Below are 26,958 nucleotides of genomic sequence, written 5' to 3'. Positions count from 1 at the left end.
CGTTTACTGTGGAAGGAGGGTCACGTCCTCATGTGCATGACGGGGCGTCTCTTTTCCGAAACCACACAGGCACCACGTAGGCACCCCGAAATCTCCCGTGCCTCAGACTGTGCCATGACCCTTGTTAAAGGCACGGGATACTAACGCACCTGTATGACTAGAAAGATTTCCTAGAAACACTTATGCCATGTGTACGGCACGGACACACAGTAGGTGCTTGCGGGACATGTCTCCCCTTCCAAGTGCCGGGGATCCCTGGAGATCTCCTGAGGCCTTAGGTCTGTCAGCTGTCTGTCTGTCTCCCTCTGTCGCTCCCTCCCTCCGCCCATGGGAGCTCCTTAGCTTATAGGATCCCAATTGGGATCGGGGCTCCTCCCTGTCCCACACTTTCTTTTACTTATTTTCTATTTTTTTAAGTGTATTTTTATTGACTTCAGAGAGGAAGGGAGAGGGAGAGAGAGAGAAACATCAATGATGAGAGAGAATCATTGATTGGCTGCCTCCTGCACACCCCTACTGGGGACTGAGCCCACAACCCAGGCATGTGCCCTGACTGGGAGACAAACCAGGGGCCCTTCAGTCCACAGGCCAACGCTCTAACCATTGAGCCAAACCGGCTAGGCGAGCCCCACACTTTCTAGTCTCATCTACTTCCCCTCGTCCCGTCTTACGTCCGTCTAGTAAACCAGGCAAACCTTCTCAAACAAAGCTGCAGCAGCAATGCATTTATGCGTTTTGACTTTCCCCTCCAATGCTCTTTCCTGCCTGGCTTTTCTGCTCTGAGCACCCCAACCGCTCCTGCAGAGCCGGTCCTGTGGGCCCCCCCACGGGAAGCCGCCCGGCCACCCACAGGCAGGGTGGTTCCCTTACCCAGTCTACTCATGTCCTCGTGGGCGTGTCTCCTCCCTAGCGGGATTTGGGCATCCAGGATGGCACATGCCAGGAAGAAACTCAAACTATGCTTTCCTGCTTTGTACTGAATGTACTGGGGGGCCCTGGCTGACAAACATCGCACAGGTTTCCGGTGCACAACTGCACAACCCGTCACCTGTTCCCGGCACTGCGTGTCCCCCACCCCAGGCAAGTCTCCGTCCTCACCAACTAGCCCCCTTCACCCTCCTCCCGTCCCACCCGGCAATCACCGCAAATCACAACAGATCAAGGTATTTGTGGAATGCATTGGTCTAGTGACCTCGGGGACTCAGCCCCCCCCCCTTTTTTTTAAAGGTAATGATAGATTTAATACATTAAGAATGAGTAGAGATTTTTTTTAAATGTATTTTATTGATTTTTTACAGAGAGGAAGGGAGAGGGAGAGAGAGTTAGAAACATCGATGAGAGAGAAACATCGATCAGCTGCCTCCTGCACACCCCCTACTGGGGATGTGCCCGCAACCAAGGTACATGCCCTTGACCGGAATCGAACCTGGGACCTTCCAGTCCGCAGGCCGACGCTCTGTCCACTGAGCCAAACCGGTTTCGGCTCAGCCCCTTTCCTTACATCAGTTTCTAACAAGATGAGAGTCCGTTCAGAGGAAATACTCAGCAGCACTGCAGATACACAGCAGTCCCTGAAACTCTACGGTTGTAATGTGGAATCGGGAACGTTCCACTCCGACCTCCGGAAGACACTGTGGCTTTAGCAAAGGCCCTCCAAGGCGCCACCCAGGGGCATGGAACACACCGCTCCAGCAGATGTCTCTGTACCTCTACGCACATATACCGCACCCACGTAGAGCGCGTCTCCGCACGCTATACCGCACTAATGCAGAGTGACATAAGCCTTCACGGGCCTCAGACGGTGTCCAGGTCCCGCTGACACCGAGCATTTCCTGTCCTCCGTGATTTTTACCTTCCAGCTTGGAATGTACTCCTTGGGCTGCCGGAAGGAGACCAGCCGCGGTGGTGACTGAGGGTCCGGAGCACCTCCCGATGGCCCGGAGGAGTGCCGGGTGGTGACTGAGGGTCCGGAGCACCTCCCGATGGCCCGGAGGAGTGCCGGGTGGTGACTGAGGGTCCGGAGCACCTCCCGATGGCCCGGAGGAGTGCAGGGTGGTGACTGAGGGTCCGGAGCACCCCCTGACGCCCAGAGGAGTGCCGGGTGGTGACTGAGGGTCCGGAGCACCTCCCGATGGCCCGGAGGAGTGCCGGGTGGTGACTGAGGGTCCGGAGCACCTCCCGATGGCCCGGAGGAGTGCCGGGTGGTGACTGAGGGTCCGGAGCACCTCCTGACGCCCGGAGGAGTGCCGGGTGGTGACTGAGGGTCCGGAGCACCCCCTGACGGCCAGCGGAGTGCCGGGTGGTGACTGAGGGTCCGGAGCACCCCCTGACGGCCCGGAGGAGTGGGGGCACACGGTGAGGCCGCCTGGTCTATGCCTCCCTCGCTCCTCCCCGACATGCTCCCGGCTCATCCTCCTGTTGCTGCCGCCGGGCCTCCTCTGCTCCTCTAGCTGAACAGTTACACTTGTAGGTCATGCCCAGTTATTTTTAACTCTACATACTAAACACCCCCAGAGAGTCCAGACTGTGTGGCTCAGGGGTTGAGCACTGACCTATGAACCAGGAGGTCAGGGTTCGATTCCCGGTCAGAGCACAGGCCCGGGTTACAGGCTCCATCCCCAGTGTGGGGCGTGCAGGAGGCAGCCGGTCCATGATTCTCTCTCATCATGGATGTTTTTGTCTCTCTCCCTCCCCCTTCCTCTCTGAAATCAATTAAAAAACAAATAAAGCAAGTTAAAAAACATTCGGAGAATTTAAAAAATGTTGTTGTTCTGGCCGGATAGACTCCGTACTTGCCCTCAGAACTGCTCAGAGTGGGACCTGAGCATCAGTGATGTGGGTGTTTCTTTTTAATTATCTTGCCAATGTGCACCCAGGGCTGAGAATCACTGTGTGTGCTCCTGACCGCTCTTCCCCATTCCTAAATCTCAAGCCAGACATTCTGAGGTGTGCCTCCTTCAAATAAAGGCCTGCGGGGTTCTTCCAGAAGAACTAAGTGTTATTGGGAGCCAGCGGACACTCCAGGAAGTGCTCCTGGGGGCGGGGGCCTTGATCTGCTTCACGGTATTTAATTCTGACGACCATCAATCCCTTGTCTGAATGTCAGGGTCCCCGTGAAAACGGGCGCTTCCTCTCCAAGTCAACAGCACACTGGTCTATTTGCAAACAACACTCCTGCCAGGCCCGGCGGTAAATACGTGTTTGGTACTTATGCTCGCCTTTTAATCACAACTCTTCAAAGTAGGCGTTATTTCCTCCCAGGATGAAGAAGCCCGGCTCACAGCAAGGAAACAGCAGCTAAGGAGGGGTCGAGCGAGGCCCGACTGGAAGGCTCCCACGGACTGTATGCTAGACGCTGCCCCAATTTACAGAAATATCACTTCTCTACGTATCCATGTCCGCAGAATGGAAACTGGCCAGTATTCATGATGGCTGGACTGAACACACACTGTCTATACACACCCCCCCACCTGTACACACACACACACACACACACTACCTGTACACACACACTACCTGTACACACACACACACACACACACACACACTACCTGTACACACCCCCACTTGTACATACATACATACACACACACACACACACACCTGTACACATACACACACACGTACACACCCCCTACCTGTACACACACACACTGTCTATACACACCCCCCCACCTGTATACACACACACACACACCCCCACCTGTACACACACACACACACACACACTACCTGTACACACCCCCACCTGTACACACACACTACCTGTATACACCCCCACTTGTACACATACATACACACACACACACACACCTGTACACATACACACACACGTACACACCCCCTACCTGTACACACACACACACACACACACACACACTACCTGTATACACCCCCACCTGTACACACACATACACACAACCTGTACACACACCCCACCTGTACACACACACACACACACAACCTGTACACACCCCCCACCTGTACACACACACTACCTGTATACACCCCCACTTGTACATACATACATACACACACACACACACCTGTACACATACACACACACGTACACACCCCCTACCTGTACACACACACACACACACACACACACACTACCTGTATACACCCCCACCTGTACATACATACACACACACACCCCCACCTGTACACACACATACACACGTACACACCCCCCACCTGTACACACACACACACACAACCTGTACACACACCCCACCTGTACACACACACACACACACAACCTGTACACACCCCCCACCTGTACACACACACACACCCCACCTGTACACACACCCCACCTGTACACACACACACACACACACACACATTGAAAAGTCTATTAAAAATTTAAAAAACGTATGCCGTTCAGATAGAAGATCAATCCTACTTCCTTTCATTTGAGAATGGAAATAAAACAAATAGGATCCTGAACTATCACGGCCCATGATGACATTATCCCATCATCACGCTCTCCCGGGCCCTCTCCTTCCTGTCACACCGGGCCGGGTCATGGAAGGACAGAGAAATGTGCACGTGCAATGGTTATGTTATTGGGGGAAAGCAAACCACATCATAATTAGGGATTCCAGTTGCATTTTCCCCTAATTTGTTCGACTGGAATTTTTTATTTTTAGAAAACTAACGAAGCCCCGTGAAATGGGCGGTGCTCTATTTGACTGCAGGAGACGCTCGCCATCGCCATGCTCCCGAGGTGGAACCACGGCGGCTTTCCCCCCCTCGTTCGTGGGTTCGTGGTGACGCGGCCACCGTGGGCCCTGGCTGGGGCCGCTGCTCCGGAAGCAGCCGCCCTGAGACTTCCAAGGCGCGGGGTCCACAGCACTGCGGAGCTCCGGGGGCCGGATGCATTCAGGGGCTGGGCTCCGCGTTAACTGACTGCAGCCCGGGTTCCCCACCCTTTGAGGGAACATCTATTGGGGGGCAGGAAGGAAACAGCTTGCAGAGGAGACATTAATTTTGAGGAGCTGCGCCTGAGGAAAAGGCCAGGAACAGGGAGTGTAATTATAACGGAAAATCAGATTCCGTCCCTCCATTCTGAGGCGACTGTTCGTAATGAAAACTTCAGAAAGACATGAGGTGATAGAAATGACTCTTTAAAAATAACGATCCCATTTTATTCACCTTTTAAAGGATATAGTCACGTTGCCTATAACGATATTGTAACCTGAGCAGTGAAGAAGGGTACAAAATTAAATTATCTTCATGCAAATCGCTGGCATCTTTTCTCCATTGAAACTCTACCTCTGCCCCGACCATCGGCCCTGACGCAGCCTTGGGCAGCACTGTTTGTGAAGCGCCTACTATACAGCCGGCCATGGGACCAGGTGCCCGAAACACAGCGATCAAAGGGCATTTTCTGGTCTCATGATCTTTACAGTTACAATGTGATGGTGGGCAAGGAAGGAGACAAATAACTACCCGACTGGGGGTCTCAGTGGTTGGGGGTCGACCTATGAACCAGGAGGTCATGGTTGAATTCCAGGTCAGGGCACATGCCCAGGTTGCGGGCTCGATCCCCAGTAGGAGGTGTGCAGGAGGCAGCCTATTCATGATTCTCTCTTACCATTGATGTTTCTATCTTTCCCTCTCCCTTTTTCTCTGAAATCCATAAAAATATTTAAAAACACACACAAAAATACATCAATGACCGTGTGTGTGATATATTGTCCTTTATAACAAAAACATCAATGACTGTGTGTGTGTGATATTGTCGTTTATAACAAAAACATCAATGACTATGTGTGTGTGTGATATAGTCGTCTATAACAAAAATATCAATGACTGTGTGATATTGTCTTTTATAACAAAAACATCAATGACTGTGTGTGTGATATTGTCGTTTATAACAAAAACATCAATGACTCTGTGTGTGTGTGTGATATTGTCATTTATAACAAAAATATCCATGACTGTGTGTGTGTGTGTGTGTGTGTGTGATATTGTCGTCTATAACAAAAACATCAATGACTGTGTGTGTGATATTGTCGTTTATAACAAAAACATCAATGACTCTGTGTGTGTGTGTGATATTGTCATTTATAACAAAAATATCCATGACTGTGTGTGTGTGTGTGTGTGTGTGTGATATTGTCGTCTATAACAAAAACATCGCTTTGGAATTTACTAACTTACTCCCAGTCCTGTGAGCTGCTCTAACCAGTAATTGAACCCAAGGACGGGTGGTGGGAAGCTCTGATGGACAGCCCGCCGGTCAGTCAGCAGTGCAGGCAACAACCTGGACGTGGGATTGGCATCCTGTGCTGGAGGGAGTCGTTGGGACCTCCGATCTAGAGTTGGTCGGAAGCACAGGTGAGAACCGGGGCTTGTGACAGGCCTCTTGTAGGACTGACCACTCATCTGTGGGATCCGACACCATCTCCAGGAAGATACTGTCAGCAGTGAGTTAAACTGTAGGACGCCTGATGTCCTGAACATTGCTTGCTGGTGTGAGGAACCTGCCTCCCGACACAAACACATTGGAACTGGATCCAGAAACCCCAAACAGTATGTCTTTAAGTGGGTTCTGCTCAGAAACAGGATGCAGAGTATGTGGGCTGGGCCTGGTGTGGGTGGGGCTGGGGCGGGTCTCCCTGAGGTACCCATGGAACGGCATCTGAGCAGGTCCCAGGAGGAGGTGCCCGAGTCACTGATGCATCAGGAGTCTTCTCTCCTTATGACTTTGTAATGAATGATCCAATGTTCCCACTGAGCTTCAGCAGTAACACTGGTTTCTCTCTCCTCCCACTGATGGCAGCACCATCCAATGAGGAAGCAGCACAGGGCCATGGCACAGAGCTCCTGTGTCATGCACCCACGGGTGTTTGGAAAAAATTTTAAATATATTTTTATTGACTTCAGAGAGGAGGGGGCAGGGGGAGAGAGAGAGAGAGAGAGAGAGAGAGAGAGAAACATCAATGATGACAGACAATCATTGATCAGCTGCCTCCTGCATGCCCCCTTACTGGGGATGGAGCCTGCAACCCAGCCATGTGGCATGTGGCCTGACCGGGAATCGAATCCTGACCTCCTGGTCCATGTTCATAGGTTGACACTCAACCCCTGAGCCATGCCGGCCGGGCCCAAGGTGTTTTAGAAGAAAAGAATCATGAACTGGCTTTAAGAAATGACTTGTCAGTTAGCCAAGGTTCCCCCAAATAACACATAAGATGTTTACAAAATTTCTAAGGTGTCAATCAAGAAGGTAACAATGACGGTGTTCACAGACCCAGGGGAAGAGGTGGTGACCCTTGGAGACGAGATGTCACTGTCAATGGCCAACGAGAGAACCGCCTGGCGCCTGGCACAGCGTGGTGTCGACAGCAAGTCCACGGAGCACCTAGGGGCCGAGCGGCGGGGTGAGGGCGCTGGAGGGAGCAAAGGAGGCTGACATTTCAGAGCAGTGACAGCAGCAGCCTCCGATCGGGAGCCCTGGGATGACACACTCAGCACTGTAAGTCAACAACCCACCGGGCGCCACCGGCACGTGTGCTGACCTACTAAGGCCTGTGTTTCCGGGAGGAGGCTTTCAAACAGGCGGTGGGGACAGGACGCAGGCAGGAAACCAGGCAGTGCACATTGAGACCCTGACCCTGTCAGGCCTTTTATTTTATTACTTAAAAATTATATATTTTTATTGATTTTAGAGAGGAAGGGAGAAGGAGAGAGAGAGAGAAGCATCCATGATGAGAGAGAATCATGGCCCGGCTGCCTCTTGTACACCCCACACTGGAGATAGAGCCCACAATGCGGGCATGTGCCCTGACCGGGAATCGAATCGTGACCTCCTGGTTCCTAGGTAGGTGCTCAGCCACGGAGCCACACCGGCCGGGTCAGTGAGGCCTCTTTAAACCTCCCGGGTCTCATCTTTAAGACACCTATCGTGGGCCCCGGCCGGGTAGCTCAGCTGGTGAGAGCATCGTCCGATACACCGAGGTTGTGCTCTGATCCCCGGTCAGGGCACACACGAGAAGCAACAAATGAGTGCATCACTAAGTGGAATAACAGACTGATGTTTCCCCTCTTCCTCTCTTTCAAATCAGTAATAAAGAAAACCACCACCCGAAGTGAAGGATGGCCGTGAGAAGGCCCCCGAGACTTGGAGAGCGTGTTAGTCCCGGAGTGGGAACTCCGCTGTCTCAGCATGGTAGGTGACCTTCCCAAAGGCCCGAGAGCGGGGTGGTGAGGCATCCACCAGACTTCCAATTCCCGTGCACTTCCTGCATCTGGATCTTCTCCAGCGGACCCTTTCTAACCCGTCTATGACTCAACTTGACCCACCACTGAACACAGAGCACAATTCCGGTTAAAACGTCCAATTGAACCATTTTGCATTTCAGTGTCCCCCAGCAAAGGAAAGGTTCTGCGCTTTGTTCTCCGGTGACATCATCATTAGCGCCAAGAAACCCCCCGCACCAAGGTGCCCAGATTCAGCAGGGAATTCTCAGCACCCAGAGCCCATGTGGCTGCCTGCGAGTTGCCAATGTCTCCCCTTCTCTTTCAGTCGCACCGAGTCAGGCTCTGTCCGGCGTGGGCTGGATTTTTCAGGGTTATTTTCCCCTCGACCCATTCTAGTCCTGCATGATCGGCCTGAAGCAGCAATCTACCGCTACACTGGGAAGGCGATATTCTGCCTTCATGGAGACCATTTCACTGCAAACTACTTTCAGGTCAGACGCTGCCACTTAATAAGGTTTGGAACCCTACACGGAGTCACTGAAAGGCATAAAAATCACTTGTTAGTCATGGCACTTTCTTCTCCCATCACCAACTCGCTGGCTTTGTTTTGATGGCTCCATTACATACAGGCTCATTCTTCTTCTTTTTCCTTGATGCCCTCTTACAACACGTAGGTGTTGCATCAAAAGACAAATCCCCTTCACACCCGTGAAGCTGCATTACCGCTGGATGTTTAATAGGAAAATGGTGTCATGGCTCTGACACTTATTTTAAAATGTTACCCAGGGCGGACACCCCAAACCCAACCTGGATGTGCCATCTGAGAGGCCAGGTCTGCCGAGGGCATTCGGGGTCCACGGAATGTTTGTTCACAAGCTCCTGAAATAGACTTCAGGCCTCAATGACGGTGAGCACATCTGACTTGACTACTTGCCCCGGAAAGGGATAAAAATGAGATCACGTGCCCTTCTAACTCCAGTTCCATCTCATGACAAACGGTCTGGAGTCGCCGCGATTCTGAGACCTGGACCACACGGGAAAACTCAGTGTGGAAGCTGCATTTAGCCATGACCAACTCTGATGGTCTTTTCCGGAAGCGATCTCTGTTTCCAACATAATCCATTAGGATTTATAACTGGGATTTGATTGAAATTCACTGTTTTCAACCTGACAGTGGCCAATGACTTAATATCAACCTTCTTTTTCACATAGGGATTTAAGAGTGGCACTGTATCTTAAAAACGGAAGGACACTTTGTCAGCAGGTCTTGAGATTCCACCGCAGTTTGTCATTCGAACAGCCCAAACCCCCTGCTCCGTGGAAGGGAAGGATTTAGAGAACTAGGAGCCAGCTCTGTGCATACCACTGTTCTGATCCAAAGCCGAGGGGCTTTCAAAAATTAATACAACACATCAATGATGCCCCCCCTCCCCCTCTGGCCCTTAAGGCACGTTAAGTGCAGGAACAGGACAGCGGGCTGTCCACCGCGAAAGCTCCAAATGAAGTCCTCGCCGGCCCCGCCGCTCGGCAGCTCACCGATGCTGTAAACCAACCACCGATTCCAGCCTTCCTCCTGCCGCCCCGGGTTTCACAGCGCTGCACACCCAAATGCGTGCCTCGTGGCTACCCATTCATCTAGCAGCTGGAAAGATGACACTTGACATTTGGAATCTCTCCTGTGAAGACGGCCGCCGGCTTTCCCATTAGCTCCCCGGTGAGACTGTAAGGTCGAATAAGCTGTCGCAGAACCTGCAAAGGGTAAGGGGAGCGCTCCGATGTGGAGCCTGGGCCATTTAAATTTCTAATTCTCCAATCCTGCTTCTTCCGATAGCGTGGAAACCACCGGTGCGTTTCAGGGCAGAAGGATGCCTTTGAAGATGTGAAATTAAAGTGGAATTTTAAGCAGCGATAACAAGTGTCTTCTATGTACGGTGGGCAGGAAGGACTTCGAAGCCACAGGGACGGGGACGCAGATAAGTTCCTCTAAGTTTGTTTTCTACAAGCCCTGATGGTCATATATATATATTTGCAACTGCTCATCTTGTCCATGGCAGAAATCTTTATTTATTTTTTTATTTTTTATTTTTTAAATATATTTCATTGATATTTTACAGAGAGGAAGGGAGAGGGATAGAGAGCTAGAAACATCGATGAGAGAGAAACATCGATCAGCTGCCTCCTGCACACCCCCCACTGGGGATGTGCCCGCAACCAAGGCACATGCCCTTGACCGGAATCGAACCCGGGACCCTCCAGTCCGCAGGCCGACGCTCTATCCACTGAGCCAAACCGGTTTCGGCCACGGCAGAAATCTTTAACACGAGGCACGCTTAGGGTCATTCTTGAGGTATTTTCACATCATAAAAATCCTTAGAGGTAGCTTTAAAAATTCTTATGATTCGACCATGTGGGGCTCCTTTTGAAACTCACTGAGCCCAACAGAAAATAAAATTGTGAAGATTCCAGTAGTAAGAAAGTGCTGTATTCTCACAAATCCCTCAGGTATAAACATTTGCCTGGTTCCTCTTTAGAAAGGTACTTCCTTTTAAAGAGACTCCAAATCAGGAAGTGTTGATAACCAGGTAAAGATAGGAGAAAGACAAAGTCCTTCCCATAATCTCAACCTTTAAAAAAATGGCAGAAGATGGAAGATTTCATCTACTGATAAGAACGCACATAATCTAATGAACTCTATAGCCTTGGCCCTCTACCCCAGGGGTGGGCAAACTTTTTGACTCGAGGGCCACCATGGGTTCTTAAACTGGACCGGAGGGCCGGAACAAAAGCATGGATGGAGTGTTTGTGTGAACTCATATAAATTCAAAGTAAAGGAGCGGAGGGGAGAGCAAGAGAACCGGATAGAACAGCCGGATCCGGCCCGCGGGCCGTAGTTTGCCCACGGCTGCCTACCCTGTGCTCCGTCTCAGATGCCCCGTGTTCAGGGTGTGCTCACCACTTTCTTCTCCTGTTGGTGAACGCGGTGTTTCCCAAGTGCAAGACCGACAGCACAAACGGGCCTGTCTAAGGGCCCGGGCTATGTCCAAACGTAGGTAAAACCAATAATATGATTAAAAAGGAAAATCAAAGATAAAAAAACATATGCAGAAGAAACAGCAGACACGAATGATATAACACTCTCAATCTTGAATTCATCACCACACGGGGCTGAAATCACGTGTGTTAACAGCCATTTAGTGATGCTGAATGGTTCCTCATTTCCCACAAGGACAGGCAGGGATCCCTACGATGTGCCTCGGGGCCCCAATCTCAAAGCAACACAGCACAGGCCTTGGGTTCCCATGCCATTCCACCAACAGGTTCTCCAGGGGAGGCTGAGCTCACGGGAAACCATGGAAATATTAGCAATAATCGAGCTCCTCCTTTCTCTTCCAGCGAAAACCACAGCTGACTCACCTTAGGGCGGGCCATGGCATGACCCTCTCCATGAGGCGCAGACATCACCGATCCCTTTCACAGAGCTAGCGACCTGCCACTGGATGGTAACGGCTTTGTCAACCTTGACCTGCGGCAGATCTGAACTAGGGAGCAGGCACTCATCTCTGAGATACCTAGCTCCCCCAGCAACTAGGGATGCTGATGTGCCTCGATCGAACCAGAAGAAAGGACACAAAACCTCAAGCAGTAGAGAAGTAGGTCATTAATGCAATAAATTTGTGATAGTTTTGAAGAAATTTACAAACACCTATTTCAAAACAGAGCCCTATTCTCTATACAACTGAGCAGGATCACGTGCACTGTGAGGGAGCCTCATTACAATATCTAAGCTTTGCCCAGCCGGTGTGGCTCAGTGGCTGAGCGTCAACCTATGAACCAGGAGGTCATGGTTTGATTCCTGGTCAGGGCACATGCCCGGATTGCAGGCTCGATCCCCAGTAGGGGACGTGTAGGAGGCAGCCAATCAGTGATTCTCTCTCATCACTGATGTTCTATCTCTCCATTTCCCTTCCTCTCAGAAATCAATAAAAATACATTCTTTTAAAAAACGATACTGCTATTTTGGAAAGTTTATTGTTTACTGAATGAATGAATGAATGAATGAATGAATCCACTCAACCACACATGAATGACGACATGATAGACAGACGGATGTCTATGGGTGAATAAATAAATGCCTAAATAAAATGCTTTTAAAATGATCTGAAACAGCCTCTTTCCATCTTTGTTAAAATTCTATACTTTGTCTTTCTATTCCGTTCTCCTAGTTCCTAGTTTTTCTCTAACGCCATTTGAACGACCTAAAGGCAAGGCCCTCCAATTACCCGCACAATACACACAGCACATACCCGTAGCTCCGACTCTGAGCTGAGCGCGGTCCACTGACCTCTCAGCCCCCTGGGCAGCGGGAGTTATCACTGACCCGAGGAGACCGCGCCCTGCAGCTGTGGGAGCTTGCCACGGTCACGCCGTTTGGAAGTGTGGGGACTGGGCTTGAGACCAGGCCTGTTCGTTCAGAGCCCAGCTTTCTAAGCACTCCATTAGCCTCTCCTCATGTAGTCACGCGAGGTCCCTCCCAGCGGCCAGTGTGAGCCAGCACCCGGCACTCCATGAGGGTAACTGGTTAAACTCACTAATGACGCTCCAGGCACGCTCTCTCAGACAACTGTGGGGATCATGGCAGCCCCAACATGGGTGTCTTTACATCATCACCTCGATCTGCAGAAGTATGTGACCAAGACACCCTAACCAGCCAACGCACTGAGGGCAGCGTGCGTCTTCACTACAGAAGCGTGCATTAATCATCTTTAAACGTATACGAACCAGTGATACGTTTCCCTGAAAACTCAAGCAAACCACAAGGCCAGGGGTTGTAGGCCTTCATCCGTGAACACTCTTCAGACATGCAGAAATGTCTCCTAAGGAGTACCTCATCGGAAAGGAAACGAATCATCTCATCCCCAGTGGTCGTGGACGTAGGCAACAAACCCATTCGTTTTCCTAACTCCTCTCGAAATTCCTCTGGAATGAACCATCTCACTGTACGCATTGTCCCGCCTGATAGATGAACACGCTGTTTCTTCTTCTTTTTTTTTTTTTTTTTTAAATATATTTTATTGATTTTTTACAGAGAGGAAGAGAGAGGGATAGAGAGTTAGAAACATCGATGAGAGAGAAACATCGATCAGCTGCCTCCTGCACACCCCCTCCTAGGGATGTGCCCGCAACCAAGGTACGTGCCCGCAACCAAGGTACGTGCCCCTGACCGGAATCGAACCTGGGACCCTTGAGTCCGCAGGCCGACGCTCTATCCACTGAGCCACACCGCTTTCGGCCACGCTGTTTATTTCTTCTGAGGGTAGAGCAAGCAGCAGGCACGGGCACCGGCTTGTGTGCAGACAGACCAGGAAGCAGGCTCCTGTGGGGAACCTGAGGACACGGGGAGGGGAGGGAGGGGGGAGAAAGACCCGCCGGGCCAGCGGGGTCCAGGGTCCAGGCGGATGAAAGGGATGGAGGAGGGGAAAGGCCAATTCCGGAGAAGTCTTGGTGTGCTGGGGAATCCAAACTGGCCGCACAGGCCGAAGGTCTGGGTTGCGTGCGTGTGCGTGTGCGTGCACGTATGTGTGTGTGGTATTCTTTTGAATTAAATCTTTATTGTTGAAAGTATTACATATGTCTTCCATTTCCCCCACTGACCTCTCCCAGCCTGCCCCGCCCGGAGCGCAGCGCTTCACCCCTATTGGCCGTGTCCATGGGCTATGCTTATACGCACACAAGTTTACTGGCTGCTCTCTACCCCCAGCCCACCCTTCCCCGCCTTCCCTTGGAGGCCTGACCGTCTGTCCAGCGCTTCTATCTTGCTGCAGAGAGGAGGCTCTGATAAAGGGTTTTCCATGAAGACACTGGGATCAAACTTGTGTTCCGGGAAGGTGACCTGGCGAGGGCAGGGCGCTGAGCTTGAGGGGGAGGGAGTGGAGGCAATTTAAAGAGGCCACAGAAGCCAGGCCTAAGTTAATGGTAGTGTAGCCAGGGGAACATCCACGTTGTCTGTCTGTTCCTATTTAGTCTTAGCACTCTGCACCCCGCAGCTCGGGGGGGGGGGGGGGGGAGAAGGGGGGGCGGTGCCCAGGCTATTTCTCAGAGATGTTATACCTGACTTCCCCCCTTTCTACTCCAACCTTTTAAAAGGCAATTAAACGAACACTATGTTGGACGAATCTGAATCCTTCAGCCAAACCCCCACCTCATACCAGTCACAGATTTTCCATTTTATATTCCAAACGCTATTACTCTTAGCAATATGCATTTCTAAAGCATGTCTTCTTTCCTTCCTTCCTTCCTTCCTTCCTTCCTTCCTTCCTTCCTTCCTTCCTTCCTTCCTTCCTATCACCCCTAAAAGTCTGTTTCTTCCCTCTCATGTGTGAGTAGAAACAAAGGAAAAGAAGTGCTCCTGTTCCTTAGGGCGTTGTCAGATTCAGGGAAAACAGTGAAGTCAACAGAAAAACACCCTAAGATTCCTTTCAGGTGACAACTGGGACACACCACAAAGCCACAATCATCACCAACTGCCGTGAACATTCTCTGTGTATCGCAATTTAAAAGCTGTAAGGGATTTAAAACTTTAGGGGAAAAACGAACACCTCCCACGCTCTATGGATGCACGTTCATTTCACCTTTTCCAATCTCCCTGCCCGTCCGCCTTCCCACCCTATCTGCTCCTGCAAACTGAATTTCCACCTCCTCTAGGTTCCCTCTGGCCTAGCCCCAGAGCCGTAGCTGATTACTTTCATTCCTTCAAGGAGATAACAGTCCGGTCAATGAGATGTCTGCTCAACCTAATTTGAACTGCACACAAAAAATCAGAACACTTTCTCCAAGTAAATATGTATGAGATCGATTTCCTATAGAGTTATTATATGTATTATAGACATGTTGATATGAACAAGTAAGTAGTAAAAATATTTATCCACTGGGCGAAACGAACAAGGATCGATTGCATATGCCTACCTGTATGTATCTGTGAATGAACCAGGAAGCTTGCTTTCCATCATTCACCGATTCCACGGTCGTGTTAGCCATTCCCACGATATCACCCCCTGCAAACACCCATGGTTCACTGGTCTGCATCGTCTCGGGGTCGACTTCTGGGAGACCCCATCTGTTAAATTTGATAGGGCTCAAGGCTTCTTTTACTGAAAAAAAAAAAAAAGGTGAAAAACAACAGATAATGACTAATCTGTGCATCTTGTAACAATAATCTGAAAATTAAGAAAAATTATGATTTAATGATTGTTCTAGGGAGTCAAACTGTTTTTAATGAAGCATAAACATGGAAAGTTAATGACCTGAGCTGGGAACGCATTCAAAGTATTGACTTAACCAACCCTCAAGACATCTATCTTCCTCGTAGAAGTTCAAGACCACAGAGATGGGCGATGTTTCAGGTCTGGTATTTATGTCGAAGGAGTCTGAGTCAAGGAAGAAGAAGAGTATGTCCCTTTAAATATTGTCAGGAATATGGAGTTTATTTTAATCCCTTTAAATGGATTGAAAATGCATTGTCTAGACTTCCTTTGTCCATAACCACTGTTTTCAGATTTGTTACTCATACGCTCCCCAACTTGTTCCTGTTGTCACAGGTGTAAGTTGTTCTGTGAATCTGGGTCAATGGCCAATTCCTTTCTTGCACAACAATGAGTTTTACAAACAAAACAGCACAAAGTCTTCTATACTGACACTAACTCTTTCGCACTTAATGCGGAACAATCTAATGCCCCGGGGAAGAGAGTTTCCTTTAGTCATTAATTTGTTGTTTATTTTGTAAACGTTAACAAAGGCGAACATGACTGTTAGCCCCTTAAAGCAGCTCCCGGTAGGCGGAAATAACTGTGAGGTACTCCGTGTCCCAATGCATTCAAGGAAGAGGGAGAGCTCCTTTAAGAAGAATACCTGGAGGAAGCTTTGACTGACCCATGGTCCTGAGAATTGGAAGAGACAAAGTGGATCAAGACCATGAAGAAAGGGAGACGGCACCATATGTGATGAAGCAAACTGAGCCACGTTTAGGGGAAAATGTTCTCTCCCACTATTTGTGTCATGAATTTGAATGTAGCCTCTCAGGACAGACTGAAGGAGGTATTCTTCACTCCAATTCAAAAGAGAATATAGCCCAGCCAGTATGGCTTAATGACTGAGCGTTGACCTATGAATCAGAAGGTCCCGTGTTCGATTCCTGGTCAGGGCACATGCCTGGCTCGTGGGCTCCATCTCCAGTAGGGGGCGTGCAGGAGGCTGCCAATCAATGATTCTCATCACTGATGTTTCTGTCTCTCCCTCTCCCTTCCTCTCTGAAATCGATAAAAATATATTTTAAAAAAGAAATAAATAGGACAGGGAATAAGAGGTCAAACAGCTGGTTATGAGGGTATTTAACATATTATAGCAAAGCTTATGTCAACTGAAATAGAAACCAATGGTTTCCATTTAATATCTAGTGTGTTGACTTACCAGGATCTTCAAAGGATCCTGGAAAAAGTAGGACTTTAATAACTTATAGGAACGTAAGCAACGCGACCAGCAGGGCAAACGCTCTCTCTCAGTGGCTTAGGCAGCCAGTGCCAGGATGACCCTTCATGGCAACTTGATCTTCAAGTGGTGCAGGTCCGTGAGCATCACCTCCCGCAGGCTCTGTGGCCTCCATGTAAGTATAGACCGGGGTGGGCAAACATTCTGACTCGAGGGCCACAGTGGGTTCTTAAACTGGACCGGAGGGCCGGAACCAAAGCATGGATGGAGTGTTTGTGTGAACTGATATAAATTCAAAGTAAACATCATTACATAAAAGGGTACGGTCTTTTTTTTTTTATTTCAATAGTTTTATTCATTTCAAACATTTTAACAAGAAGAATGTAAACACTAATTATTATAATTTGAAACTTCAAAAAATGGAGGAATCATAGCACAATAACATACCTTATATTGAAGATGGCAAAGGCAAAATAAAATTGCCTAACAAAGGAAAGGTACAAAAGCCTTTCCAATTAAACTTAAATATAATAAAATAATTTAAAACTAAAACAAATAGAAAAGAACAAAATGTGTAAACAGTAAATTAAACATTTTCTTTAGTGCAACTTCCAAATTATGCCCGGGACGTAGATGTAGATGGCAATGTAGACTGGGTTGAAAGGTTTTTGGTCTTTAAAACATCCACTTCAGTGGGAACAGTGTTGTTGGTCTCCTTTTTAGCTAATGCTCTGATCCTGTGCTCTCCAGGGGCGTGTCTCCCTCCATCACCACGATAACGTGTCTCCGCATTCCCAGGGCGATGTCGGGGGACGGTCCGCGGGCATTACAAGGAGCCTCTGGAAGATGGAGAGGTTGTTCCTTCTACTGAATGGGGATATAAACCCGCCCACTCAGAAGAAGGAGCTGCGGCCGTGTTTCCCGACGTTGCCATGTTAACACTGCTGCTGGTGAAGGAGCGGAGGGGAGAGCAAGAGAACCCTCCGCTCTTTCGGCTCCGCAGGCCGGATAGAACAGCCGAACGGGCCGAATCCGGCCCGCGGGCCGTAGTTTGCCCATGGCTGGTATATACGGAGAGCTAGGGGTTGGCAGATAGGTAGATAGAATATGAATTTATGAATTTGCTTATGAAAACGTTGTTGGAACTGACGTTATAAATCCAAATAACATCTTTCATGATTCCAATGGACTCTTGCAAGAGAACCATTATTCCTGTTATTTAACCATATTCCTTAAAGCTCCAGAGGATTTAGCATATAAATCAAATCAAGGATTCAATCAAGAGAAAAACAAAACCCACGTGCACTTTCTTCGTCGTCTGTCCGAAGGGCGTCCCTCCCGCAGGCGCTGCTCACGAAGAAGACTTGCACCTCCCTGTGCAGTAACCGCTCCGCTGGCGCTCCCCGGCTCTCAGCGCTGCGGACACCTTTCCCAGGGGCACAGCCCGGCACCCCGGGAGCGCGCCTCCTGCTCCGCCTTCACCCAGCGAGGACCGAGGGAAAGCCGAAGAGCATGGCCGGGCATGCTTAGCTTTGTAAACCAAATGACCGCGAGCCCTTTCCTAGGCAGTGGCACTGGGTGTTCACGGAAGGGCTGCATTCTTTCTGTCTTGTTTGTACCCTCAGGGGGCGGGGAGGGACCTCCTGCTGGGACCGGGCGTTTCCCCAGATCCTGCCCTGACTGCTCCTGCAGGGCGTGCAGCATGGCCGGGAAGCTGGACAGCAGGACAGAGAGAGACCCGGACACAACACCCCGGCCCTGCTGAGGCACAGTCTCTACTCCTCTGCACACGGGAGGGAAGCATGTTACATGTTAGGTGCCTGGAATTTCATGCAGTCTTTCCAAAGAAGGGAAACATCCCTCATTTTAACCAAACATTGGAGATGTATGTTAATTTTCGGCTTTAATTACTACTCTGTTCTAATGAGGTGTTTTTTTTTTTAAAGACACTGAGGTAGCTTTCAAACAAGACGTGGCTTTGAAGTAGGAACTTTTAGTCAATTTAATGTTATGCATGAAATGATTTCCCCCCTATAGACTTAATTGTATTGTGACACACAAGTTCTTCAGTAAGCCACGGCTTACACCGCAGCAGCTGGCCCTCAGGGACCCGTCACCAGGAGACACAGATTGCCAAGGTCAATTAGACGGATGGAGCTGCGCTGTCGTATTGGCAGACAAGCAACCCACATGCATATGACAAGTCTATTTCTCAGTATTCATTAAAGTGTGTCAGGATGTGATATTTCGGTGCATGAATGTAAAGTAATCCTCCATAAACAATACAACAGGACTCACGATGAAGAAGGATGGCTCCTAGTCTATGCCGAGTTGGAGATGTTACAGCATGAGGGGAGAGGCGTAGAAAAATCCAACACTGACAATACAATGCATCTTGAAAACATAGCTGGACCCATCTCTGTGCTTATGGTTTCATTTTGCAGAACCCATCAGCCACGAGGACCAAAGCACAGTGAGACACACAGCGAGCTGAGACCAGTCCCTGGTAAATCAACGCTGAGAGCAACATCTCGGCAACAGCAAACCATCTCTAACGACAGGGCCAGCGGGTCAGAGGTCCCCTTAAGGAACCTGGGGGAAGGAAGGGCCAGGGCCAGAGAGTGCCTTCAACAACTGAGTCATCAAATCCAAGGGCATCGGGTCTGTCTTCGCATCGCCGTCGCATCGGAGTCTTTGAAGCAATATGCTAGCCACTCTCCATCACCACGGGCCCTCAGGAAGAGTCCTCATTGTCTCTTACAACCCCTCCAGGGTCAAAGAAGTCAACCTTGCTTCTGCACCTGTCCGCTCCTCCGGGACCCTCCTTAGAATACTGCATTTCTCCTCTCCTCTCCTTTGGAAAATGGTTTTCTCTTTTCATTGCCCTACTAACATCTTTCTTTACCTAATTTCTTAGAATAATTTACACTGACTATTGACTATTTTCACCACCCAATTCCTTCCAGTCTGCCCCTCGAGGTTAGATACGGTCTCCATAGCCAGCAAGTTCTGAGACTTCAGGCCTCCTCCCTCCACCTTTTCTGTAGCGTCCAATGGTGGAATCCCGTTAACTTGTCCCTCTATCTGGGCTCTCCCCATCTCTAAACTCTCTTTCCGGGGCTTCAATTCATCCAAAGGAAACTCTCTCCAGGTGACTTCTTCCGTCTCATTGGCATCACCATCGCCTAGTGAAGAATGTGAGGAAAGTGAGCTGCATTTATGGACTTCTTGTACAAGGCGGGCATGAAGTCACTAAGACCACAGAACACCTCTTTCATGAGCTATTATCACCCTGAAAACAGCCAATGGGTGGCAGCGCTGGCATCTGAATCCAGTTATTTCTGACTCCAAGTCCTCGTTGCCACTGACCCTTGGTATAGAAAGCGAGGCATGTGCCCAGAACAGTTTCTTGAAGCTTCACTACTGGGGTCCTAGGAGAAAGCAATGGGGGTTAGAGGGACAGCAAAGGATTCTGGTCTTGGCCAGGTTTCTGGATACAGCCTTTCGACCATCTCATCCACTGGGACCTTCTCATGTCCCTTTATGTTAAATTAACCACAACCATCTTCCATTAAATAAGCAACCGTGTAACTTCTCCTTGAGTCTTGGGACAGCTAAGTCAGCACCTTTCCCCGGCATCTAGGCCTGTAATTGGGACATAGGAGGGACTCGTGCATAGTTTTTGGTTGAAAAAAGTCATATGGAAAATGTAATAGCTGTTGTCCCATTACTTAGCATTCGTATTTAATTTTGTATAACCTATTATCGATTTATTAATTTTCTTGTAAGTCTTATTTCCACAATTAGAGAGCCACTGTGCAAATATTTTCCTTTAAAGTTTCTAAAATAAAACGTCTCCAGCAGCAAATCCATGCCTGAGGAGGAAGAGGCCCTTGGCTAATCTCTCCTGCTTCGTTTAACTATTTGATGTCCCCATGCCTATGACTAAATAACGTGCCGTTTGAATAAGCTTGTAGGATCCAGGCAGCGAGAAAACACAGATTTCATTTCTTCCCCGGATGCTCAGGACTGTTGGGGCTCCCGAGTCCAACACAAAAGGTGGACATCAATACTCGCCCATGGCAACCCCTGCTGTCTCCCTTGTAGCCCCCAGGGAGCCTCATTCTCATTTCCTCAACTGACCAACGAATCAATTCAGAATTAAAATGGTCCAAACACTTCACCTTGATTTGCTTATTTCTCTGCAGTAATCCCATCTATTTAAACCTCGGAACTCCTTGAAGATCTGATTTCCTTTTATCTGGGAGCCATCTCCTCCAGGAGGGCAGTGTCCTTGAAGGAAATGCGTGGCGATTGTTTTCAGATTCTCTGCTGGGTCCCCAAATGCCGCACTTTGATTTGCTTATTTATATTCAATGATACCATCTACTTAAGACCACACACTCCTGGAAGGAATAGATCATCCCTTAATCTGATTTGGACCCTGATCATCATAATTCTATGCACATTTGGGTGCTTAATACTTCTCGATAATTGGGAGGCAGGGAAAAAGAAAGTAGAAAGGCTCCAGGGATGTTTTTATACATGCTTCTCAGCCAGAGAACTTTCCAGAATGCTGAATGAGATCGTGAAGTGACACAAATAATGACAGAAAAGGGTTAAGAAAAATGTTTACTCTAAGATTCCCCATTGGCTGCATTTGAAGCCTAAGTAAAAACAGTAGTAAATTATACAGCGTGCCGAAACAATATTAAAATATAAGTGAATACTGAAAAATATTTTAATTAACAAAATAAATCAAATGGAAAAGATTCCCTAAATAGAGCTTTAAAAGCAAGCCCACGTGAGTCTGACTGCCATGACTAATTATGTACCCGTGGAATGTGTGTTCAATTTGGGCTTATTTAAACAGCAGAACGCTCATTAGCTGCAGTATATCTGTGAAGCTTCAGTAAACAGTTTAATGGTTTTTATGTTTAACCAATTTCATAAGTTCCTGTAATTTTAGCTTTAGCAGCTCATTAATGTTATTTTCTGATATCCATCTTACGGCTTTTTTCCTTTCCCTTGTCGATCGGCTGGAGGCATCCTTCCGTGCAGGCTTCAGACAGGCAGCAGCGTTTCTTTTCAACAGGTTTTGTGCATAAGGAAACGCACACGTCAGGACCACAGCTTCTGCCTGGCGGGCGTGGCTCAGTGGTTGAGCATCAACCTATGAACCAGGAGGTTATGGTTCAATTCCCAGCCAGGGCACAGGCCCGGGTTGCAGGCTTGATTCCCATTAGGGGGCGTGCAAAAAGGCAGGCTATCAACGATTCTCTCTCATCACTGATGTTTCTATCTCTCTACCCCTTTCTCTTCCTCTCTGAAATCAATAAAAATATATAATTAAAAAGAAAAAAAATTTGAAGAGCTCCTTCATGGATGGGTGGGAAGAGATCAACCAAAGAACATGTATGCATGTATGCAGGACGCATGGGCACAGACAATAGGGTGGTGACGGCCTGGGGGCAGGGCTGGCAGGGGTCAGTGGGAAGTAAGGGGACGTCTGTAATACTTTCACAGGAAAGATACATTTTAAAAATGGGGGCAGCCTGGCTAGCACAGGAAGAAGGCTGGCCCAGGAAAGCACAGGCCACATAAAGCTTGGTGGGACCTCCGTGGGTGGCAGAGAGCAGGGCGCCTGGTGCACTGCCGGGGCACATGCCTGACTTTGGCGCTGGGTAGCTTCCGTATGTCGGGGGTAGATATTGTATATGATTCAATGTAATTTTTCAACTTACACAGTTATAACACACATCTACGGAGGTCAATGTGGGATGTAACCAAAGACCATCTTAAATAGGCACAGGGTTCATTTCTCTTGTGCTCTGAGCCAAGAACACAGATGCAAACAATTAAAAGAACGTTCGATGCACATGGGAACACTCATTCAGGAGGACCTCAGCATACAATCGACACCACAGCGTGGACCTTTACCTAGGTTCTGTGCCCTGCTTTTCCATCGCAGGACACGCACGCTAACGCGTGTCTAAGAGACAGAGGTGATGGGCCGTGGTCCACAGAGCCCAGGACACCCGCGCCGCCCCTGCAGGCTGAGCAATACGGCTCTGTTTCCTGATTTCTCTTCTCTGAAACAAGGATGCTCCTTCTGTTTCCATTTCTACCCTCTTTCCCCGGCAACTCTTAGAACATGCCACTGCTCTGCTGCTTGTATGTAATCTTTGATTTGATGGGAAAACGACGGATCTACCCACCATCTCCCTGCAAGAATGCACATGCTATCAACGCCGGTGAAACCTGAAAAGTAAAGATAAGGGAAGGCTCCGCGCAGAGCTACCACTGGGGAAACACACCTGTGCCCGCGCAGCCAGCAGAGGGAGGAAAGATAATTACAGGAACAGCACGCTGTGCTCTAGGGGACGTCCAAGGGAGCTGTAAGTGATGTGCTGTTGATGCCAACTCACTTGCTTTTTAAAAAATGTTTTTATTGATTTCAGAGAGGAAGGAGAGGGAGAGAGAGCTAGAAACATCAATGATGAGCGAGAATCACTGATGGGCTGCCTCCCGCACGCCTCCTACTGGGGATCGAGCCAGCAACCCGGGCATGTGCTCTTGACGGGAATCAAACCCAGGACCCTTCAGTCCCCAGGCCAACGCTCTATCCACTGAGCCAAACCAGCTAGGGCCCAACTCACTTTCAACACTGTTATCAGTAGGCCCTCCCTCCTCCTCCTCTCCCCCTTTCCAAGTAACATCAAAGAACAGCACTGCAAAGGGACCCTTCTTGTGGGTGGTGGTGCTGCAGACGTGCCGGGACGGGACTGGATTCCACCACTTCCCCTCCCGCTGCGCAGGGTATTCTGGAACAGGAAGGTGGCACCTCTTTCAGCCAGAAAAAGAATCTGACCTGTAGGACAGTTTTGTAGGACAGTTTTGAAGAACATGTGTACAGTCTTCCAATGGGTTCCTGAGAATGGCTCTTGCCCCACATGTAGAGAGAAGCGAGGCAACGTACAGAAAGGACTAAAAAGGGTTCATTCTCAACGTGGGGCCGGCCGATACACAGGTTCACACACGTTTTACTCCTCGGGCGTCATTAATGGGACGGGAGCCTGAGGGACCACAGAGCCACCCTGTCCTTGATGCGTTTTCTGCAAGGTACCGCCCATCGGGGGAGCAGCAGCAGGAACCAGGGCCGACTTCTCCTCCCAGCACACCACAGGGGCTCCTGGGTTTCCAGAAGGAAGGCCCCATTTCTCATCCCTTTAGGAAGTGATTGAAAAACTCAAGGGGATAATGGCTTTCACTCACTGATGAAATGAACAGCACTGTTTGAGGCGCTAGGCTGCGGCAGGGGAGACAGAAGTGACAGGGAACGCTTCCCAGTGTCTGCTTCCAACCCTCCGCGTCTTTAGTCCCAGCCCCAGTTCAGCTGTTGGATGGAGTGACCAATCCGGGTGCAGTGCATCGCCACTCCCCTCGGCCTGGCCTACCTGCTGCCTCGGTGAGTTCTACCCAGGCGTCCTCAAACTGCGGCCCGCGGGCCACAGGCGGCCCGCCGAGGACATGGATCCGGCCCGCCGGGTGCCGCTGCCTGTCCTGCTTAGCAGCCGACGCGTCCCGGGCCCGCAGTGCGCATAGGAATGTGTTCATAGTTTTTTTTTTAAACTATAGTCCGGCCCTCCAACGGTCTGAGGGACGGTGACCTGGCCCCCTGTTTACAAAGTGTGAGGACCCTGAAGACCCCACACTAGACACTCAACGGCCCACCTCTGATCACACCGAAGACCCAGTCCTGAGTCTCCTACGTAAGAAGTGTGTTTTGATTCTGAATGTTCTTCCGTAGTTTTCCCTCCTCAGCCTGAATCTGAACCTTCACCAGGAGCCACTCAACCCTTTTGATGCCGTAAGCATCTATAGATGCAATTAAATTCCAACTATTGTGGCGTGTGGGGATGGTTTCCGTTTTGGATGTGTGGCAGTTAACTGGTTAAACTGACAAGAACAGCCTTTTCATTGGGTTCATGGATGCCACTTCTGTCTTCTTCAGCACACGCAGAGCCACATGCCCGGTCCCCGCCTGGGGCTCCTTCCAGGTGGGCAGCCACTGGAATCACGCTCATGCTGGCTCTCCGCATCCTACTCACCTTCCCTCAAAGAGCAGGAATGAGCGGCCGGCCAGCAGTGCTCAGTGGGGGAGCAACCACCTGTGAACCAGGGGTCTGACTCCCGGTCAGGGCCCAGGCCTGGATGGCAGGCTCGATCCCCATTGAGGGCGTGCAGGAGGCAGCTGATCAATGATGCTCATCATCCGTGTTTCTCTCTCCCCCTCTCCCCTCCTCTCTGAAATCAATAAAAAAAAATTTTAAAAAAGAAAAGAGCAGAACTGAGCAAGGCCAACGAGTGACTCTGGAAGGTGAGACCAGGTGTACGCCTCACAGCCTTATGCTGCCCGTGGCCAGGGAGCTGCCCACCTGGGCACAGGCTGGCCACACCTGTGAGTGGCTGCGTTGCTCTCCCTGGTTCATCACTGCAAGTCACACCTGCCTTCTGAGGGGAACCACCTCGAAGGTGCTGTCCTGCTTTCCGATCTCCGACTGTTTTTGTTTTTTTTTAATTTTTTTAAATATATTTTTTATTGATTTCAGAGAGGAAAGGAGAGGGAGAGAGAGAGATAGAAACATCAATGATGACAGGGAATCACTGATTGGCTGCCTCTTGCACGTCCCCCGCTGGGGATCGAGCCCACAACCCAGGCATGTGCCCTTAACCGGAATCGAACCCGGGACCCTTCAGTCCGCAGGCCGACGCTCTATCCACTGAGCCAAACCAGCTAGGGCTGATCTCCGACTATTGGAAGACCCTTTCGAAAGGCTCGACACCCAAGCAGAGAGAAGGAAAACCGACACACTACCACAATGATCTCAAACACAAAAAACCTCTCCCGTATTCAAACCTCCTCACTGGTCTCCTGGACACCTAGTGGGCATAACTCAAAACCCCAAGCTTAGCATGCACGTCTCTGAAGCCTACACACATGTGCAGCTACATCTCCTGCCCCCACATCCCTCCACACGTTCCAACCAGTGTGACCTCCCAGCATCTGTTCCAGCCACACAGAACTCCTCGCCTCTCTCTGTTCGCACGGGGCCATGTGTGAGCTCAGACTTTTGGGCGTGACAGTTCTTCTAGGAGAGAAACTCCTACTCCATCTGTGAAACCCAGTCCAGACGTGCCCTCTGATTAGCACACCACGTGGCAACGTGTGTATTTCCATGCCTGCTTCTCCCATGAGCCTCTGAGGGCCTGACAGGCACAGACTCCCACGCTCACTCGTCTCGTATCCCCGTGCCTGTGCCCATCACCTCGCCGGACACCAGGAACGCCCACTGCACCATGCAGCGGGAGACAATGCACACTAGAAACCCCACGCTGCCAAGTTCCATTCCAGCAATAAAATGGAAGGCGCAGCTCTTCGTTTACAAAGAGGAGAACACGCATGCATTAAGGAGGCTGTTGACAATGTTCTAAAGACAGGCTTTTTTTTTCTTCCCTAATAGAGCTTTTAAAGTGACTGCAAAATGCCTGCTGAATCTAACAGTGTGTGCTGAGCAAGTTGCATAATTTCCCTGCTGCTCCCGCCCTCCACCCCCTCTCCACCTGGCTACCCCGCCTCCTCCGAACTCAGTGCCAACCTGCTTCCTCCGGGAGGCCTCTCTGGACGCCCAGACTGTGCTGGGTGCTTCCCCAGCATCTAACTCCCCCCGCACAATCTATGGAAATTGGGTGTCTCCCCGTGCATCCATTCCTGGAGACAAGGCTTGCCTTTGCCTCTTCGCTGCTTTATCCTCAGAACCGCGTGTGCCTGGGGTAGCAGGACCTCGGAAGTTAGTGAACAGATAACCCTGGGCAATGAGGGGCCTCGCCTCTCCCAGTGGTGGGCGTGGGGAAGGAACCATCAAGGGAGGAGTCAAGGAAACGGGCGAGCTAAATGATGGACAGGCGAAGCGCCAAGAGACTTGCTGGTTAAACCGGACTCAGCTTTCGCTCCGGTTTGGTGATGTGCAGCGGCTGAGGAAGCAGCGGCTGAGTTTCTGGAGAGCAGAATGCAATGTACGCACTGCTCTCGCTTTTCTCCCTGAACCCAGTTAATGAATAAACAAACCCCGCTGTGACGGTGCCTACGTGTCACAGAGACTTCCAGATGAGAAGTGACAAGCCCAGGCCACCGTCCAGCTACTTGAAAACATTCATCTTGATGGCATTAAGCATCTGGAAGTTTCCAGATACCGAGATGCG

General features: G+C 49.8%; 1 protein-coding gene across 2 annotated transcripts in view; it reads right to left on the bottom strand.

Moving 5' to 3' along the window:
* DPYD (dihydropyrimidine dehydrogenase) overlaps positions 1-26,958 on the bottom strand; it is a 387,253-nt gene that overhangs the window by 157,129 nt on the left and 203,166 nt on the right. For both annotated transcript variants that reach the window (XM_080648192.1, XR_013959430.1), the window contains one exon: positions 15,178-15,362. In XM_080648192.1, the coding sequence (XP_080504318.1) occupies positions 15,178-15,362 (185 nt within the window). Of the gene's footprint in view, positions 1-15,177; positions 15,363-26,958 lie in introns of those variants that run through there.

This window comes from Plecotus auritus (assembly GCF_963455305.1).
Source record: "Plecotus auritus genome assembly, chromosome: 12".
Lineage (NCBI taxonomy): Eukaryota > Metazoa > Chordata > Mammalia > Chiroptera > Vespertilionidae > Plecotus > Plecotus auritus.
The sequence above is the reverse complement of the archived record's forward strand: the minus strand, read 5'-3'. Positions and strand labels throughout refer to the sequence as shown.